Source organism: Typopeltis vanoorti, chromosome 18, assembly GCF_054136105.1.
Source record: "Typopeltis vanoorti isolate ZY-2024b chromosome 18, IOZ_Tvanoo_1.0, whole genome shotgun sequence".
In the NCBI taxonomy this organism is placed as follows: Eukaryota; Metazoa; Arthropoda; class Arachnida; order Uropygi; family Thelyphonidae; genus Typopeltis; species Typopeltis vanoorti.
The window spans coordinates 4,406,875-4,427,099 of record NC_143566.1 but is presented as its reverse complement, the minus strand read 5'-3'; the positions used below and the strand labels follow the sequence as shown (position 1 = coordinate 4,427,099).

At 37.9% G+C, this 20,225-nt stretch overlaps 1 protein-coding gene across 6 annotated transcripts in view; it reads right to left on the bottom strand.

Moving 5' to 3' along the window:
* The window catches only part of LOC150096464 (kazrin-like), a 686,592-nt gene that overhangs the window by 631,438 nt on the left and 34,929 nt on the right, over positions 1-20,225 (bottom strand). For all 6 annotated transcript variants that reach the window (XM_090408269.1, XM_090408271.1, XM_090408270.1 and 3 more), the window contains one exon: positions 7,071-7,689. In XM_090408269.1, the coding sequence (XP_090264395.1) occupies positions 7,071-7,488 (418 nt within the window). In that variant the 5' untranslated portion in view covers positions 7,489-7,689. The remainder of the gene's footprint in view (positions 1-7,070; positions 7,690-20,225) is intronic.

Below are 20,225 nucleotides of genomic sequence, written 5' to 3'. Positions count from 1 at the left end.
AGGCAAGGTATGATAGATACTGTGTGAATGTCGAATAGTTGTTCTTGACATGATGTTAGGGCCTCCCTCGATGAGTCTGTCAACTCCTTGGAGTTGCTCGAAATAATAATAATAATAATTTACTTCCTTTATGAATTTACCTCTCTACAATAACTACAAGACTTACAAAATTTCCCTGACTCTAATATCTGTATAACTTCTTACGTGTTCATTCCATAAGGAATGCAAATTCTATATCTCTAGCCGATTCCTAATTTTACTCACGTGCTTACCCTGGCTGTTAAAGGTTATTCCTTGCTAAAAGAAACGAATCCTCTAATCTCTTTCTGGGGCCGTCTCCTCTTCAGATATTGACAAATTTATTTTTTAAAGCTGCACTAGCCAATATCTTAGAATAGAGGGGACTCTTATTCAGGAAGACTTTTCCAGACTTTTGGTGCACATAGGTGAATATATTTAGTGCTTAAACTCATAAATGAAACACTTTACTGTGGCTAAGTAAATTCTGGTTTGCAGTTGTAACCTCTATAACTTATACCTTTCTTTCAAATCTACCCCCCCCCCCTCCACCGCTATAGTTCGGATTAATGAGTGGTAGTTTTGATTCATATCACAGGCAAACTCAGGTATAGAAGAAAAAACATTTACTGGAAATTAAAGACATACACTTAGACCAATCTCACTTTAAATTAGTTCAATGACATGCTAAATCAAACTGTATCAAACTGATTAATAATCTAATGCATGAACAATAAATCCTTCTTTTAAGTTAGAGATTAAACACTCATAATATACACATTATACACTTCTAGTCAATGTTCTACCTACTATGTTAGTCTTGCACATTAAACTAGTCACAGTCATCTATAATCAATCCAGGCAATTTGTCTTATGGACATTAGCCACTGCTAAATAATCACTTAAAGTTCTTAAATACTGTTGGAAGTTTAGTTTTCACTTGGTTAGACTATAATAAATTTAGTTTAATCCTTTATCCAAGTGTAAGCAAACAAAGTTTGCACCTGAAAGTATCTTCAGGACTGGGGTAAGGTGGTACAACACCAGGGCAACTCCTTGCAAAGGTGGGGCAAGCTACCAACACCCCTATCTCAGTATCTCCCATGATGCAAAACACATCTCCTTGCAGATGAGTCTAATGTTATGCATTAAGGGAAGGGCCACTACCCAGACTAGTTTCGACCTTTATTGAGGTCTCTTCAGTGGAGTATTATAGTCACTTAGTATAAACACTTATTATAGTCTAACCAAGTGAAAAATAAATTTTCAACGTCTTTCTCTAAATCCAGAGTAATTTATTAAAAAAGGGTGGCACACCATTTGGCAACTCCTATAGGTGGAGATGACTTGCTAATGCTTCTGCGTGGTATCTCCACTTGGGCCTGGCTCCCACTGAAGAGACCTCAATAAAGGTCAAAACTAGTCTGGGTAGTGGCCCTTCCCTTAATGCATAACATTAGACATATCCGCAAGGAGATGTGTTTTGCATTATGGGAGATACTGAGATAGGAGTGTTGGTAGCTTGCTCCACCTTTGCAAGAAGTTGCCCTGTGTTGTACCACCTTACCCCACTCGTGAAGATACTTTCAGGCGCAAACTTTGTTTGCTCACACTTGGATAAAGGATTAAACTAAATTTATTATAGTTCTTAAATACTGCCCATACCTGATTATTACACTACAATGATATTTCCCTTTTACTGACTGGGTAATTATACAACAAAATCTGTACTTTACCATTTCTTGGGGCAGGATCTCCAGGTCCGTCTGAACTGTCCTTCTTTGTTTGAATTACCTCTCGATACTTCCATAAGCCTGTGTCCAGATTAAGCTATGCTCTGCACCTGGCGTTTTTCCCTCATCTATTCTCGATCTGTTTTGGACCATCGTCGTTTCTACTGCCGGTTCTGGTATACATCTGCGATATTATTCCGTCGGAACTTTCAGCGAGGGAGCAAAGACAGCATATGCCGACATCTCACGTTCTCGTAATGGCAAAATTCAGACATCGCAGGGAAAGGCGCATCGTCCAATATCGTACTATCGCCAAGAAACACCATCAGGAACTACTAGTCCACGGGAGAAGTCGAATCATCATCCAGCAAAATATGCGAAAAAACCTTGAGGAAGGGGTGCAACCTTTTTTATTCTCCCTCCGCTCTCCCCTTTTTAGCACCCTGTTACTCGCTGCGATAACGCCCTGTTACTTTTCAATCTTTTCCCGCCCGTGGGAATTTTGGCACATCGCGTGATCTCTAGCAGTGTCTTTCATTCAGGATGTAACAGCATGGATGTTTGTGATTGTCTGCGAAAATACTAGGGATGGTGGTTGGCGGTATATACCATTGGTCTAGTTGCAGTTCGTTGTAATTGGTGCTTGGCGGTATATACCATTGGTGTAGTTACGGTTCGTTGTAGTTGGAGACAGAGAGCTGTAGAGTAGTAGCCCTCCCTCGATGAGTCCTTGGACTCCCTGGAGGTGTCACGTAATAATAATAATATTACGTGACACCTCCAACCAGTAATAATACAGGTGGTCCCTGGGTTATGGGTGACCCGACTTACGGCATTCTGTATTTATGAATAGGCTCCCAAGGCTCCCCATAAGGATAATTAATAATTCCCGAACTAGTTTCTTTCGCGCATGTAAACAAACCTGCATTTCACCACATTATTGAAGAAGCTTTTCCTGTTATTTGGAAGTAATTTAATGGCAAGGGTCACACTTGCCATATTTGAAGATTGGTTCTTGAACTGTTTTATTCTTGCTGTGGAACATTACTGTTCGTAAAAGAAAATTCCCTTTAAAATTCTACTTGTGCTGGACAATGCTCCTGGACATCCAACATCTTTAGATGATCTTCACCCTAATGTAAAGGTCGTATTTTTACCACCAAACTCTACATCATTACTACAGCCAATGGACCAGGGAGTCATTTCTGCATTTAAAGCTTATTATTATTATTACATAACACCTCCAGGGAGTCCAAAGACTCATCGAGAGAGGACACCTGCTCTACAGTTCGTCTCCACAACTCCACTAACCGCAACTACATTCATCATCACACCAGCGCCATTTACCGCCAACCACCACCACTATTGTCACAGACAATCACAAACAACCATAGCCATTGCTTACGGCATACATTTCTACAAGCATTCAGGGCTACAGAAAATGATGTGATGACCTTGAGAGAGTTTTGAAAGAATTATAACATCCATGATGCCATCAAAAACATTGATGATTCTAGAGAGGAAGTGAAGCAATCAACAATTAAAGAGGTGTGGGACAAACTGTGCTCTCAATTCTGTGATGATTTTCGTGGCTTCACAGAAGACATTGCCAAAGCCAGAAAAGCTGTGGTGGATAGTGGCAATAAACTGCAATTGGACATCAATGAAAATGGTGTCATTGACTTACTAGAGTCCCATTCACAAGAATTAACCAATGAAGACCTTATGGAGATAGAGAAGCAGCTGAAAGAAAGAACACAAAGAATCAGAAGATCGAGCGCCAAGAAAGTTTACGACAAAAGAATTAGCTGAAGCCTTTCATCTCATTGAAGCAGGTTTTGCTAAGCTTGAGGAGCAAGATCCTAACATTCAGTGGTTTACAAAGGTTTACTGTGCAATTAGTGAGAACATTAGTTGCTACTACAAGGCAATTTATGATGAAAAAAAGAAAAAGGCTGTGCAAACAAACCTACATACCTTTTTCGAGAAACTGACTTCAGTGGTAAGCTCCCCCCCCCCCCCTCCTCCAGAAACAAATTCTGATTCTTCAGCGCCAAATCCATCCTCTCTAGCACCATCTCCATCATCATCTTCCAATTAATGTTAGCCTACCTTCTTGCCTCAGAAATGTCCCCTCCAATAAGGAAGACATTGATGTCGTCTTTAATATTCTTTTTTGAAATTTCTCCTATCTAAACTTTTTGTATGAGTTTGTTTTTATGTTCTGTTTGTTTGAATTAAAAGAAAGAGCACAATGGTTTCTGTAACTTATTATTAGAGTACAGGGGTATTATTATTGCCACATATGAGCCATTATAGCAATGTTATTATTATTACTGCATATGTGCTGTTCATCAGGGATCCGAGTTACATACAAATGTGACTTAAAGACGTTCTCAGGAACGTATCTAACCTGGGGACTGCCTGTATATCCAATTGTTTTGGCAGTTGAACAAATCTTCAATGTGAAAATCCTCTCATCTATGAAGAGAATAATATCTCTGTTGTTCATGTGTCACTAAAGAAGTGCCTTTGATTTTATCACACTCTGCATTGTGGTGTTAAGAAGCATCCAGTAGAACAACAATACACTCTCACTCCGAGGTCATTAGTATGCACACATGACATCGTTCACTGCGAAGCATTCATTCATCTCTCTCTCGGGACATCACTTTCTGCATTCTCACAGGATTATGTAAGAGGCATGCCTTCATAGCCCTCACAAGCTGTTGCATCCTATTGCAGCAGTAAGTGCTTTAGCATTTGCAGAAAGAACCATAACAAAGGGACATCAATGGAAAAATAAATGCTATTAGAAGTTGAAAAAACAGAGCTAAAGAATAAAATCAAAAGTTCAGAATGAGGAAAATACAGCTCAGACAACAAATGAATTTAACAGAACTGTGCCAAGAGATTTTGAACTAAGATACTAAATTAGGCATTCTCTACAATGTGATACAACAGAGAATATTACGCGGTACGTCCAGAAAGTAAGTTCTGTTTTTAAATATTTTCACTCAGCAATGCGATTGCAATGGTGAGAATGTGTGAGACTTTGTTGATTCGTTAGCAAGGCATTGGTGCCTTTTTCAGATATTCTTGCAATGTGTACGTTTCTTGGTGTGTGTTTGTAATGTCTAAGAAAATCGAATTGCCCGCTGCATGTGAAATTAGGTCAGTTATCTATTTCATGAATGTGAGGAACGTTACAGCAGCTGAAATTCATTGGCAAATTATTGAGGTTTATGGAGAACACGCAATGAGTGATTCAATGTTCTTGAGCAGACTTGTCACCGGGGACAAGATCTGGGTGTCGCACGCAGCCCCGTGAATCTAAACAACAATCCATGGAGTGGAGACACACCTCATCACCAGTCAAGATGAAATTGAAGACAACGGTTTCCACTCGGAAAATCATGTGCACTGCGTTTTGGGACAGACAAGGAATTTTGCTGGTAGACTTCTTGGGTCAAGGCTCCACAATCAACGCAAGTATGTACTGCCAAGCCCTTAAGAAACTGCATCGTGCTATCCAGAATAAACGACATGGCATACTTAACAGGGGCGTTGTTTTGATTCATAATAACATGATATAATATATAATTGGTAGCATAGCCAAGCGAAAAATCTTCCATCAACTTATCTCTAATCCAGAGAATTTTAATAATAAGGTGTGACACCTTTTGGCAATTGGTATAGGTAAATATGACTTCTCCATTACTTCCACCTTAGTATCACCACCTCTGGATCTAGCTCCTACTGATGAGACCTCAATAAAGGTCGAAACCGGTCTGGGTAGTGGCCTTCCCTTAATGCATAGCATTATACATATCCACAAGGAGATGTGCTTTGCATTATGGGAGATACTAAGGCAAGTGATGAGAACTTATACAACCTTTAACCATGAGTTGCCCCAGTCCTGAAAATACTTCAGGTGCAAACTTTGTTTGCTTACACTTGGATTAAAGATTACACCAAATATATAATTGGTAGCATAGCCAAGTGAAAAAACTTCTATATGTTAATTCATAACATCCACAAGGGGTGTGTGTGTGTGTGTGCACGCACATGCATACACAGGAATAATAATCAAGTTTCCAAATAAAACTCAGACTTTGTCAAAGAGATGCTCTGTCACTCACCTTGTTCAACCTAACACTGGAGAAAGTATGGTGACTGACATAGAGCATATTTATATGCTTTTGTGCAATTCAAAAAGGTTTCATTGCATCCTGATGTATACTTATAAGCATGTTTATAGTCCACCAATATTAGATGCAGCTGTTTTTTTTTTTTTTTTAAACCAGATATGTCATGTTTTTCTAACAAGAAACCTAAATGAACAAAGGGGAATGGAAATAAATGGGAAGAACATCCCATTGGCTTATGCTGATGACATTTATTACTGGCGACACATCAGGATTATACAGACTACATCTAATTTAATTAAGAAAAGCCTATACGGTCTTGTTATAAGCCAGGAAAAGGACATACATATGTGCATTTTAATGATCCATTTATGATCAATCCAACTAAATTGTTAATAATTATATCTCTGAGTAAGTGCATAATTTTAAATATCCTGGGACCAATGTTAACAGTTACAATGATATCATGAAGAGATACAGGAAAGAATTGAGAATGTCAATTGTGAATATTTTGCAATCTTACATCTCCTAAAATCCATATGAAGAAATTCAAAGGAAAAACTAAGTTATCTGTGCCTAATATAACTTACAGTTCTGAGACAAAGTAAATATAAAGAGAATTAATAGAAAACCTATTTCTTTTGAAAGAAAATGCATTGATAAAGATTTCTGGACTAGCTAAATCAAAATACTAGACTGTTATGAATAAAGACAGAATCAAGAACTACTATGAAACCAGTTGCAAAGTCCCAAAATTCTATTATTTAGAACAAGTAAGTTAAATAAGTGGTTTCGTCATGTTTAGAGAGCAAATGATCATTTGATCAAATAAGTGCCTACAACTGGATCTCTATTTATGACATAGATGGAGAAATTGTGATGGCAATATTAAACCTAAATGGTCCATGAAGCTGTTGAAGAAAACAGGTGAGACATACTGTCTTGAGTTTCTCCATTTTCAAGAGAACCACAGTTCTCTTGAAAATAGAAAAACCATTTTCCATATGAGCTCTGTTATGGATGGCTTTGGAGTAATAAAAAACATGATATTAATAGTGTTTATTATATTCTGAGAAGACTGTATGATTATATACTGCATAACAGCTTATTCGTACAATAGAAATTACAAATTATCATTTATAAATAATCTTAAAAAATTAAAATGATTCACCTTTGCAACGTTCACAGGATGGACTGTCTGTACATACAGCTTTATCCATCATATCTAATGTATCTGCTGAAGGAGATGTATTAATGCTTTTGTTTACTGTTTCATGATCACTAAGTGTAATCTCATCAAAATGTGGCAAGATCTCACATACACTGGAAACATTGTTGTTTGCAGAAGTAACCAGGTCATTTGCAACATTTTGTGATGTTGCAGTATTCTCTGTAGAAGGTGATGCACATGTAGTCAATATATTGCCGGCCATCTGGGTTAGAAGGCAACTGTTACCACAAGTTGTTTGAATCTGTACAATGTTAGAATCTTTACAATTAATAGGCAGTGGATGTGATAACTTCTGACCAATTTTAACGGGATCCTCCTTAGATTTGTTGAACACAACTTGGATTTGTGTGGTCTCCATTATCTGGAATGTCCTCACCTCTGCGTCCACCAAAAGACGCCGCACATTAGCCAAGGATGACTGAAATGTCTCTCAGAAAATCCACCTTGCCCCAGCATTAGGATCATGACAACACAGAGAAAATGATCACTAGATATAAAGGGAGATTTGACAGGCAAGTTGATCTGCTTTTCGACTGATTTTGATAATTAAAAAAAAGAGCTGTAAAAATGAGATACAATAACTTTAATTTTTCTGATAATTTCACAATTATCTGAATAATTTTAAGCTCTATAAATATATATAATAGCAACAATTATATATATTTTATACTATCAATTTAATGTTATCTTTGAAATTTTACATTAAAAAAAAAAAAATTAAGTTTTTTTTTTGTGCACAAATGTGCACAAATTCACATGGAGAGAAGAGGCTAGGAATAAGAAAAGTCTCATTGACTATGTTAATGTTGATAGTGATGTTTTCTCCCTGGTGCAGGACACCAGAGTGTACAGAGGATTTGAAATTGGAAGTGATCACTATTTAGTCTTGAGCAGGATAAAATTGAATTTCATATTGAAAACAATAACATGTAAGGAAGTTTTAAAGCGAATAAAAGTTGAGCAGCTCTCAGATGTGAACTGTAGACTAAAATACAGAAATATTATTGAAAAGAAAATGAAAGAGTTTGAGAACAGGAATCAAACCTCGGAAATTCAGTGGCAAACTCTGAAGGAAACATTGATTGATTCTGCCAGAGAGGCATGTGGTGAGGTTGTGTGCAAGGAAAAAAAAATCAGAACTCCCTGGTGGACACAGGAAGTTAAAGAGGCAGTGAAGGAAAAGAAGAAAGCATATCAAAAGTTCTTGGCAAATAAGTCAGCTTTTACTCTTACAGAATACAGAGACAAATGTAAGAAAGCTAAACAGTGTGTAAAACTAGCTAAACAAAAGTCATGGGAGGACTTTCGCAAGAATATAGAAAATAAATATCAAGAAGGTAGCAAAATATTCTGGAGGTTGTTGAAGAAGCTTAGGAATGGAGGAAAGAGTGCTGTAAAAGGAATTAGAGATGATAAAGGTGAAATGAAAACTGAAGAAAACGATATCCTTGAAGTATGGAGTAATTACTTTGAAAAACTGCTAAATGAAACAAGCAGTGATGACAGCACAGTGATAAAAAACACTGACCAGGCATGCAGTCAGGAATACATATCCATACTTGAAGTAGAAAAAGCCATCAAAGGCTTGAAATGTGGAAAGGCAGCAGGAGTAGATGATATTCGACCAGAAATGCTGAAGTATGGTGGTATAAGAGTCTTACAGTGGCTGCACTGCATAGTTCAGAAAGCCTGGACAGAGGGACGAATTCCCGATGATTGGAGTAGAGCTCTCATAGTACCCATATATAAAAAGGGAAATAAAACTGAATGTGAGAATTACAGAGGTATTTCCCTACTGAGTGTTCCTGGCAAGATCTATGCAAGTATACTTGAGAAACGGTTGAGAAGAATTGTGGAAGAAAAGCTTGGTGAAGAACAAGCTGGATTCAGGCCAAATAGAGGCTGTCAGGATCAGATCTTCACTTTACGACAAATAGTCGAGAAAGCATGGGAATATAACAAAGATCTGTATTTAAGTTTTGTCGATTTGGAAAAGGCATATGACAAGGTGCCAAGAGAGAAGCTATTCAATACGCTGCAATTATATGGTGTCAATGGGGCATTATATCAAGCAATACTTAGTCCTTATTTGAGTTGTGAGTCAGCAGTTAGAATTGAAGGAAGTACAGGAAGATGGTTTAATGTTAAATCTGGTGTGAGACAAGGATGTACATTATCCCCTCTGTTATTCATTATCTATATGGATCACATTATGAAGGAATGTGGTATTAAACCTGATATAAAAATTGGAGATGTTAATGTCAGCTCTTTGCTTTATGCGGATGATATTATACTTCTAAATAAATCCACTACAAGTCTGCAAGATTCTCTGACTAAATTGAATAGCTGTTGTAATAGATATGGTATGAAGGTCAGCAATAAAAGACAAAGACAATGAAAATAGGCAGAATCATTGAAAATGTCAACTGTGTTGTGAATGGAGAACCTGTGGAACAAGTAAAACATTTCAGCTACTTAGGCACAATTTTTACTGAAGATGGTAAACTAAATATAGAAATAGACAACAGAATCAGCAAAGCTGGTATCGTGGGAAGTCAATTGAATAAATTCATATGGAATAAGAAAGAAATTAGTCGGAACACTAAATTAGCTGTATACAAGACTGTGTTCAAACCAATTTTAACATATGGATCTGAGAGCTGGGTCAGAAGTAAAACACTTGACCAAAGACTAGAGACTGCAGATATGAGAGTCCTGAGAAAGATTAGAGGCATGAATAGATGGCATCAATGGCAATATCATATTAAAAATGAGGATATTAGGAAAGAACTTGACATTGTCAGCATCCAGGAATGCGTTAGCAGAGCTAATCTCAGATGGTATGGTCACTTAAATAGAATGGGAGAGGAAAGATTAGCAAAACAAGTGTTCTCTGCCAGGTTGGCAGGAAAACGACCCAGAGGAAGACCAAGATATAGGTGGATTGATACGGTACAAAGTGCCTTAGACGATAGAAATATAAGATCTGATAATGTTGGAGTCTTGACAAGTAACAGACTGATTTGGAGGAAAATTGTAGATAGGAAGTTAGAAATGATGTAATTTTTTCATGTAGTACTATCATATCCTGTACACCCCCTTGAGGGTACATGGCAGGAATTTGATGATGATGATGATGATGACATTAGGAAAGTAACATTCGAAGTTTCGACCTCTGTATTAAGGTCATCATCAGGAAAAATACATATGTATAAGACACAAGCTACATGTCACTGCACTATACAAAAGTAAGATGAATCTAAATGCTTGTTAATCATTTAACCTAGCCTACCTCTTGCATAAAAAAAAAATAATAATAATAATAATAATAATAAATAAATAAATTAAATTAAATTAAATTAAAATATAAAAAATTTTTACAATAAAAATAACATATAAATGGAACTACATTAAACATTTCTAAAGTCCTCTCATATTGAGATTTTCTTCTGTTTGGGCTTGTTCTTGTTGCTATACGGATTGCAGATGGATCCTCCACATTCTTGGAATGATTAACCCATCATTTTTGTTCAGGTTTGGATAATGTTTCAGCATTTCACAAGCTTCTTTGAATTTTCTTTCAAACTAAAACTGGTGCCTTTTCAGTCAATTCTCTGGCATGTTTAGAGTGCATGGTCTGATAGGCTTGTTTTACCATAGTGATATTTAAGGTTATTAGAGATATTTAACATGCCGTTTGTGTTCATCTTTTCTGATTTGGATGGTACATCCTGTTTCCCCTATGTACGGTAGGTTACAGGTATGGAAGAGGGTCTTTGGAAGAGCTAAGTAAATTTCTTAATTTTGCCGGGGGTTTGAAGGTAGTCTTAATGTTGTATTTAAGTAGTGTTTATCTATTTTTTCTGAAATGCCCCTAACGTAGGATATGGCTATGGCATTCTTGTAATCTTTTTTGTTTTTAGTGTAATTTTTATGGGGTATCTTGTGAACTATTTTTTTATTATAGCCATTTTTTACAAATGTTCGGTTAATGATTTCAAATTCTTGGTTCAGATCTTGTTCATTGGAGCAAATTGTTGCAGCTCTGTGTTTGAGGGTGCTGATGACTTCTTTTTGTGTTGGATGGTGGTATGAATTTACCACCATCCAACATTTCCACACAACCATGTGGGAAAAGAAAAAGAGGGCAAAATCCCCAACTAGTGGAATGACCAAATATCAAAATCATTGGACTTAAACTAGAACCGGCGAAGCATCATCAGGAAGGTCACGAGTCCTCAGACATGAGGAGATCCGAGAGAGAGAGATTCCCTCAACCATTGGCGAAGTGGAACATTATGTTTGTGTACCTTGGGAACACCATATATTCTGGGAGAACAGGCATAATGGGGTATGTTTAAACACTGTTAAAAAACTCTCTCTCTCTCTGTCTGACATAATTCTGAAGAGACTGATCATAATTGCATGGCAAAACAAATGGGGAGAAAAGTAAAAAACCTTGTTTCTTTTGAGTCCCAACATGGTTTTTGGTATTTTCTTTAAGTTTCAGACATTTTATTATTATTATTACCACCCCAAGACCTCATGGAGTCAAAGACTCATCTGGGAGGTCCTTCTATCACACACACAGCTCATCATACCGTGTTTTAAACACATTCGAACTCTTTGCAGACACCACATTCTTAAGCAAGGCATTCCAATCATTCACAACTCTGCACGAAAAAAACCTGCCTCTCACTCCCCTACTCACACCCTCTTTATACAGTTTCCAGGGATGACCTCTGGTTCTCCCCTGATCTCCCACTATTCTCTGTAGAACTTCTCCAGCATTGATCCTATAACAACCCCTTACCAACTTGTAGGTCTCCATCATATCTCCCCTCATCCTCCTCTCTACCAGACTCTGCAAATTACATCTTCTCAATCTTTCCTCATACTCGACATTCCAGAGGTCAGAAACTACCTTAGTCAGTCTCCTTTGGACCCTTTCCAACATCTCTTCATCCTTCTGAAAATCCAGTGATCAAATTTGAAGTATAATAGTGGTGGTTAGTTTATTCACCAGCTGACCTGGAATTCTCTGAATGCAGTACCATCTTTTTTTTTTGGGGGGGGGGGTGTGGTTGGTGGAGAGAGGTGTAGAGTAAGTAACCTTCCTCGATGAGTCTTTGGCCTCCCTGGAGGTGTTATGTAATAATAATAATCTTTATTAACTATTGCTGTCCCCAGTTCAGCATCACTGGAAAACAACTGGATATTTCCCTCCCTGCCCTTCAAATCATTCCCAATATTAGTGATGCCAAATTAAACAGCAGCAGTAGCCCTAATTAACAGAGTCCTGTAACACACACACACACACACACACACACACAAAACTGATCACTTGATTTCTTTTCAGTTCAAGTATACCATTGAGAACCATCATGTCCATTATCACCATCCCCCTTATCGATGTCACCAGCTTAATGGCCAATTCCATTTGCTAAAACTTAAGTAATAAAGTTTCATGTGGAAGTCTGTTAAATGTCTTTGCAAAGTGTAACTATACTGATTGACTTCTTCTTCTTCTTGGTTTCCCATATTAAGCAACTGTTTGCCTGTAACATTTTTCTAGTTCATTCTATAGTTTGTGATGTCTTCTGTTATGCTAATTATGGATAACTGTTTTCTTATTTCTTATCTTGTCCATTCTTTTATAGCCTGTGAGCGGTCTTAGGAACTTCATTTTTGCAGCTTCCGTTTGTCTTTTATCTCGTTCTCCCCAAGTCCATGTTTCACTGCCATATTTCAGAATTGGTTTGGCTATTATTTTATATTGTTTCATTTGGGGTGTTCTAGACATCTGTTTACTGAAGTGTCTATTCAAAGTTCCAATAACTGCTAGGAATTTTTGCTTTTTATATGCAATGTCGATTTCTCCATTGGGGCTTATGTAATTTCCTAGATATTTAAATTTGTTCTCTTGTCCTATTACTTTGTTGTGTATGACTAGTTTGCATCTTTTAATTTCTTTACCATGAAATGCTATTTATTTTATTTTATTTATTGAGATTTTCATGTCATACTGTTCTATTGTTTTGTTCAATACGTGTAGATTTTTCTGTAATTGGTCTTCATTTTCAGCAAAAATTAACTTGATCGTCAGCATACAAAAGGCTGGTTAATTCTTTCTTCCTATTTTAACAACTTTACTGGATATTATGGATCAAATATAAATCCTCATATGCTTCGTATCCATCATATATTTCAATCTAATATCATTATTATTATTATTATTATTATTGTTCTGGGCAACTCCAAGAAGTCGATAGACTCATCGAGGGAGGCCCTAACACCATGTCAAGAACAACTATTCGACATTCACACAGTATCTATCATACCTTGCCTTGAACTCATTCACGCTCATAGCACCCACAACAGACTCTGGCAACTTATTCCACTCATTCACCACTCTCCAAGTAAAAAACCTAGCTCTAACACCCTTGTTAACCACATTCTTGCCCAGCTTCCATTCACGGCCCCTAGTCCTCCCACCACCAGTCATATTTTCAAAAATATCTTCTGGCTCAATCTTATAGAAACCCTTCAGTAATTTGAATATCTCAATCATATCACCCCTCCTTCGCCTATCGACCAATTTCTGCAACCCACAAATCTTCAACCTATTCTCATAAGGTTCATTCCACAGACCTGCTATCATCTTGGTCACTCGTCTCTGGATCCTCTCCACTTCCTCCCCATCACGAAGAAACCCTGGTGCCCATAACTGGGCACAGTAGTCCAGATGGGGTCTTATCAAGGCTCGATACAGAGGAACAACAACTTGTTTGTCTCTGCATGTTAAGGTATTTTTCAGAAGCCAAGTGATTTGGTGAGCTGTTTTAGTCACTTTTGCAATATGTGCCCCCTAAACTTCAATTCCCTATCCACTAACACTCCCAAATCCCTGGCCTCATCAATCTCCTGGAGTACGGTTCCACCAATGCGATATACTGCTGCTATTCTTTTCACCCCAAAGTGCATAACCTTACACTTTGCCACATTAAATTGACATCCATTTTTCCTAGCTCAGTCCTCCAAACTATCCAAATCATCCTGTAAAATTTTGACATCCTATGCACTCACAATTGCTGTAATCAACTTTGCATCATCAGCAAACAAGTGAACACTTCCTCTCAGATCCTTTCCTATATCATTGATGAACAAATTGAAAAGTAGTGGACCAAGAACAGAGCCGTGCAGCACACCACTAGTCACAAGCCGTCTTTTGGACTCAACTCCTGAATAAACCACTCTCTGGTATCTCTTCATCAACTACCCTCCTATCCATCTCACCAACCCTATATTCATCCCCATCTGCTCCAGTTTACTGATTAGGGTTCCATGTGGTATCCTATCAAGGCCTTGGCAAGGTCCAGTAGAATCACTGTAAACCCATTACCCCTATCCAGTTAAGCCGTCACCATGTTATAAAACGTGAGCAAATTACTGAGGCATGATCTACCCTTCACAAAACCATGTTGTCCCTCATACAATATCCCATTTTCATCTATCCAATCCTGTATTCTATTCTTGACTAATTTCTCTAAGACCTTGACAATGATTCCTGATATGCTAATCGGTTGGCAATTTACAGCAGTCTTGGAACCACCTTTATGCAGTGGAACTATTTTCCCCTCTTTCCACCCCCTCAGGACAATCCAGACCCGAGACTCAAATTAAACAAAATGGTCAAGGGTACTGACAATTCTTTAGCTGCTTCTCGTACAACACGAGCTGGTATACCATCCAATCCCACAGATGTATTGACATTGAGGTTATGCAATAGACTACTCACCTCCACTTCATTCACCACAATTCCCATATAATCTACTGGAACATTCGTTTCTGCAATGTCACCACCTGGATGATACATTCTTGCAGAGTGCTCACTCAGTAACTCAACTATATCAACTGATTCAGTTACCTACCTACCATTGGCATTCTTTAAAATCATTCTGCCATGTACATTTTTCCTTTTACTTGCTACATATCTAAAAAACTGTTTAGGATTCTCTTTAGCCTGCATGGCCAATGTTCTTTCGTAATCCTTTTATGCTTTTCTTACCACACTCGTTACCGTTCTGGCCTGCGCTTTATACCGTTCATGTGCCTGCCGGTCACCATTCTCCTTAAATTCCCTCCATAGTTGTTTCTTTTTTTGCACCTCAAGCTTAATGGTGTTATTCATCCATTTAACCCCTAGTTGATTTATTATTCGGACTGTAGGTATACAGTCAGCCATTGCTTCATGCAAACACTTCTTAACTGCCTCCCATGCACTATCGACTTCTAGTCCTTGCAGTTGTACATGCGATGGCACTGAACCAATCAAACTCCTAAGCTTGTCATACTTTCCAGCCTGATAATTCCACATGTACCCTGTCTTAATTGAAAATTCTACAACTTTAGCCACCTCCCAAGTCAAGACCCTATGATCACTCTCACCGATTGGTGGCAATGTGGTCATATTTGTTACAGCCAAATCCTCAGCTGTAATTACTAGGTCAAGCACTCTCCGACCCCTAGTATTTTTCATTACATGCTGTCGCAGATAGTTATCCCTTAATAACTGCATAAAATCCAATTCCTTCCTCCCGTGTGTCCTCTCCTCACTCCAATCAATGCGACCATAGTTGAAATCTCCCATTATAATCACCCTCCTTCCACTCATTTCTTCTATTTGCTTGTGCATACTGTCACCACCATCTTTTCCATCACCTGGTCTATAGCAGCACCCAATTGTATATTTAGTTCTGCTAGCCACAATCTCACACCAAATGGCCTGAAATGTGCTCTTTTCTCTATCCTGCAATTCAACTTCTATTCTCCTTGGCTGCAGCTCATCAGCTATCATCAACAATACTCCTCCCCCCATTTTATTCACCCTGTCATTCCTGAACACACTATACCCATCACATTCAATCCCACTAGCTATATCATCTACAGTCAGCCATGTTTCACTAATACCAATAACCTGTGGTCTGGAAGTGCCAACCATGGCCAAAAACTCTTCCTTCTTGTTCCTAATACTCCAGCATTAGTGTATATGAATTTAAGACCCCCATTAGCCCCAACCCTACCTTGATGCCTTATATTAACTATCCCACTCTGATTTGTTGTCCTTATTTGCTCGGGCATATTATATTCATTCTTACATTCAACTGCCTCCCTAAGGACTGTATTTCTAACCCCCCCCTTAATAAATCTAGTTTCCCTGAATTTGCACATCCACCACATTCAGCAACACTTTCTCAAGTCTTCTTACACTGTAACCATTCAAATGCAAGCCATCCATCTTATATAGATCCTTTCGCCCATCGAACTCATTCCACACGTCCACAAATTCCACACCACTCGTCATCAATTATGGCCCTCCTTTTAAACATTTCACTGTCATACTGTGGCAAAAGACTAATCATTCGAACTCTCTCACTCTTTTCTTTTGCTACCTCAAACAATTCATTCAGGTCTTCTTCTATCATTTCCATTTTGTCTCCTTTCAAATCATTCGTACCTGCCACAACAATCAATTCCTTCACCCTTTCCTTTTGCTCTCTAATAGACTCAGTTACATCCTTTTATGGTCGCACCAGGTTGGTACGATTTTGTCAAATCCTCTACTATCACTCCTCGTACTAACAAGTCTTCATACAGCACTCTATCCTCCATTTTGTTCATGTTCACACTCATACGTCTATTTTTCCTGTCATACTTTTTATTATTGGCTGGTTCATTCAGTCGACTTTTGCTCATACGCTCTAGCTGCTGTTTTGCCCTTTGTATCACAACATTCAACAACACGATCTCACTCATTGCATATCAAAGGTATTACAATTTTAATATGCACTTCGCATATTAAATCCAGAAAGTGATTATGGAAGAGATATAAGGAGAGGGGTGGCGGACAGATACACGAAGAATAGAAGATGCAGGCCAGGAGAGTGACTAGTATGGTGAGGAAGACAAAACTGGAATATGAGAAGAGATTGGCACTAAGATCCAAAGAAAATCCTAGGGAATTTTTTAGCTATGTGGCCAGTAGGAAGAAAAATGATTGTGGATGAATGACAATGCAGGATAAAAATGGGAATAGTGTGACTGATGTAGAGGACATAGTGGAGTTGTTCAATGAGCACTTTATTGGAGTATTTCATCCTGCAGAAGACGGTTTTAATACTAGAGAGATAGGGCAGGTTCAGGGTTTAGAGAAGAGTGTGTTCCAAATACTGAGTACTCTGGATATCAGTAAAGATGTTGGACTGGATGGTATTTCACCACGGGTTTTGAGAGAATGTGCTACAGAACTGACAGCTCCATTGACCTGGTTCTTCAATAAAAGTCTGGCTGAGGAAAAGGTACTCAAGGAATGGAAGGAAGGTAAGACAGTGCCGTTGCATAAGGGCAGTGGCAGACTGGAAGTGTATAATTATAGGCCAGTTTGTGAGTCATCAGTAGTTGTTAAGGTCTTGGAGAAATTAGTGAGGGATTATATACAGCATTGGGCAGATGAGGGTAATGTTATCTGGGAGAATCAACATGGATTTGTTAAGGGGTGCTATTGCTTTAGTAACATCACTGCCTTTTATAATAAAGTGACAAAGGCAGTTGATGAGGGAAAGGCATATACTGCCATTTTTTTGGATTTTGCAAAGGCATTTGACAAGGTGCCACATGATAAGCTGATATTTAAGTTGCAACATATGGTTTAAATGTCAGATTAGTCAAATGGTTTCAGGATTGTCTGTCTGATAGGTATCAGAGAGTTGTGTATGGTGGGGCAATATCAAGGCGCACTTGTAAGCAGAAGATTACAAGTGGGGGTTCCACAGGGCTAAGTACTGGGACCTATATTGTTCAACCTTTATATCAATCACACTGTCAATGGATTGCAAGGGGATATTCAGCTGTTTGCAGATTATGTGAAGCTGGGAAGAGTTATCAGTAATCAGTAATAGTGCAGATGTGGCAGCCCTGCAAGAGGATGTGAGTAAACTAGACAGATTGTCAAATGAATGGGGGAATCAGTTTAATGCAGCAAAATGTAAGGTCTTGAGGTTTGGGATCAATTGATGGAAGGATGCACACTCGATTGAAGGAGCTATACTGAAGGAAGTAGGGGAGACAAAAGATCTGGGGGATGATGACTGATAGAAAACTGAAATTCATGGAGCATATTGCAAAGGTGGTGAAGGTAACCTAGAGGATTGCTGCAATATTTAGAAGGATGCTGACCTGCAGAGATAAAAGAGTTATCGTTCCATTGTGTAAGACTCTGATCAGACCACACTTATACTATTGTTCTCAGATTTGGTCCCCAGGATTTGAAGGGGATAAAGTAACTGTGGAAAGGAAACAAAGGCAGATAACAAAAATGGTTTCAGGACTGTACAATGTTAGTTAAGAGAATCGGCTGAGGAATGTGGACTGCAGAGTTTGGTGGATAGAAGAAGGAGAAATGATATGATTGAGAGTTTTAAACTGTTGAGAGAAGTGGTTACAGGGTTGACACTGGGCAGTTCTTTCGCTTGGTGGAACAGCAGGAAAAACCATGACAAGGAGCCATCCCTATAAGTTAAGAAAGGAAGCTGTGAGCAAGAGGGTGAGGAGTGGTTTCTTTGCATGGAGAGTGGTTGAACCATGGAATGCATTGCCTGAGAGAGTCGTTAGAGCAAGAACGGTCAATGAGTTCAAGGAGTAATATGACAGACTTTGTGTTTCCTAAGAAGGACCTCCCACGATGAATCTTTTGACTCCATGGAGGCCTGAATAATAATATTAATATTATTATTATTCAGGATTGGGATAATAATAATAATAATAACAATAATAACAATTATTATTATTATTATTATCATTATTAATTAAAAAAGTCTTTAACAACCTTAAAAATCATAGAACCTTTTGTGTCAAATTTCGGTTGTTCAGCAAATAGAAGCTCTTCAATAATTTCTTCATTAGTATTTATATAAAGCACGTACGCCATTAACAAAGCTTCATTATCATGCAAGTTGTCTCAACGACTTACAAAGAAAATTCTATGGTTTTTAAATCATCACAAAGGGTTTTTTTTTTCCAATGTCCTTTGCCATTTTATCATTTCTTGTTGATTCTGAACTATTGCTGAGAGGAACTGACGACATCATATTACTTTTACCTGGACCAATCATCGTATCTAAAACTTCATTATAGCCAGTAAGATGAGTTTTGCCAATAGTATGTGGCTTTCCATATTTGGCAATTAACTTTGAAAGTTTGTAAGACACAAGTCCCTTCTCTTGTTGGTTAGTTTGTATTGCAACCAATCCTTTTAGTCCAGGAGAAGTTTTAAATTTAGTGTTTAATTCACGAAAGTACTCCACATCCCTTTTTGCTTTATTTGGATGCTTTGTTCTTAAATGCTCAATCATTCTTGAAGGCTTCATTCCTTCCTTTGAGAAAGTTTTTTCACATATTAAGTACAGTGGTAACTGCTCATTATTTATAGACAGAATAACTCCGTATTTTAAATATTCACTTGAATATTGACGAAACTTTCTTTTTTCACTCATTTTAATGGGCTACAGTGCTACACAATATCAACGAAGTGCGTCACACGATACCACTGGCTAGATGCGAACTGCAAACCAGGATTGTCAGATGGGCATTAGGAAAAGTAGCAAATAAAGCTTATACAAGTAGTGGATTATGCTAAAAATAGCCCAAATTTAATTATTTTCAATGTGGAAAATTCAGACTCAAAAAGTAACCCAATTACTTAACTTTCAATGTAAAAATTCTAAAAAATAAGTAGCGAATATATTTCAACAGTACTGGCAGACATAGAATATTCTGAACAGTGTTATCAAACACAATATAAATAGGGATGCTAGATTAAACATGGAATTTTTTGCCTTTATTATATTATTAGTATTATAACGCTTACCCCCCCCTCAGTGCCCCCAGGGGTTCTTATTAAGTGTTCTAATTAATTGGTTCTTAACCTGGGCGGTAGCCCAGGTTAAGAACCAATTAATTAGAACAGCAACTGCAATATCTTCTTTTATTTACTAAATACTTGTTTACAGCAGTCTCAATTCCTTCAGTTTAAAGACT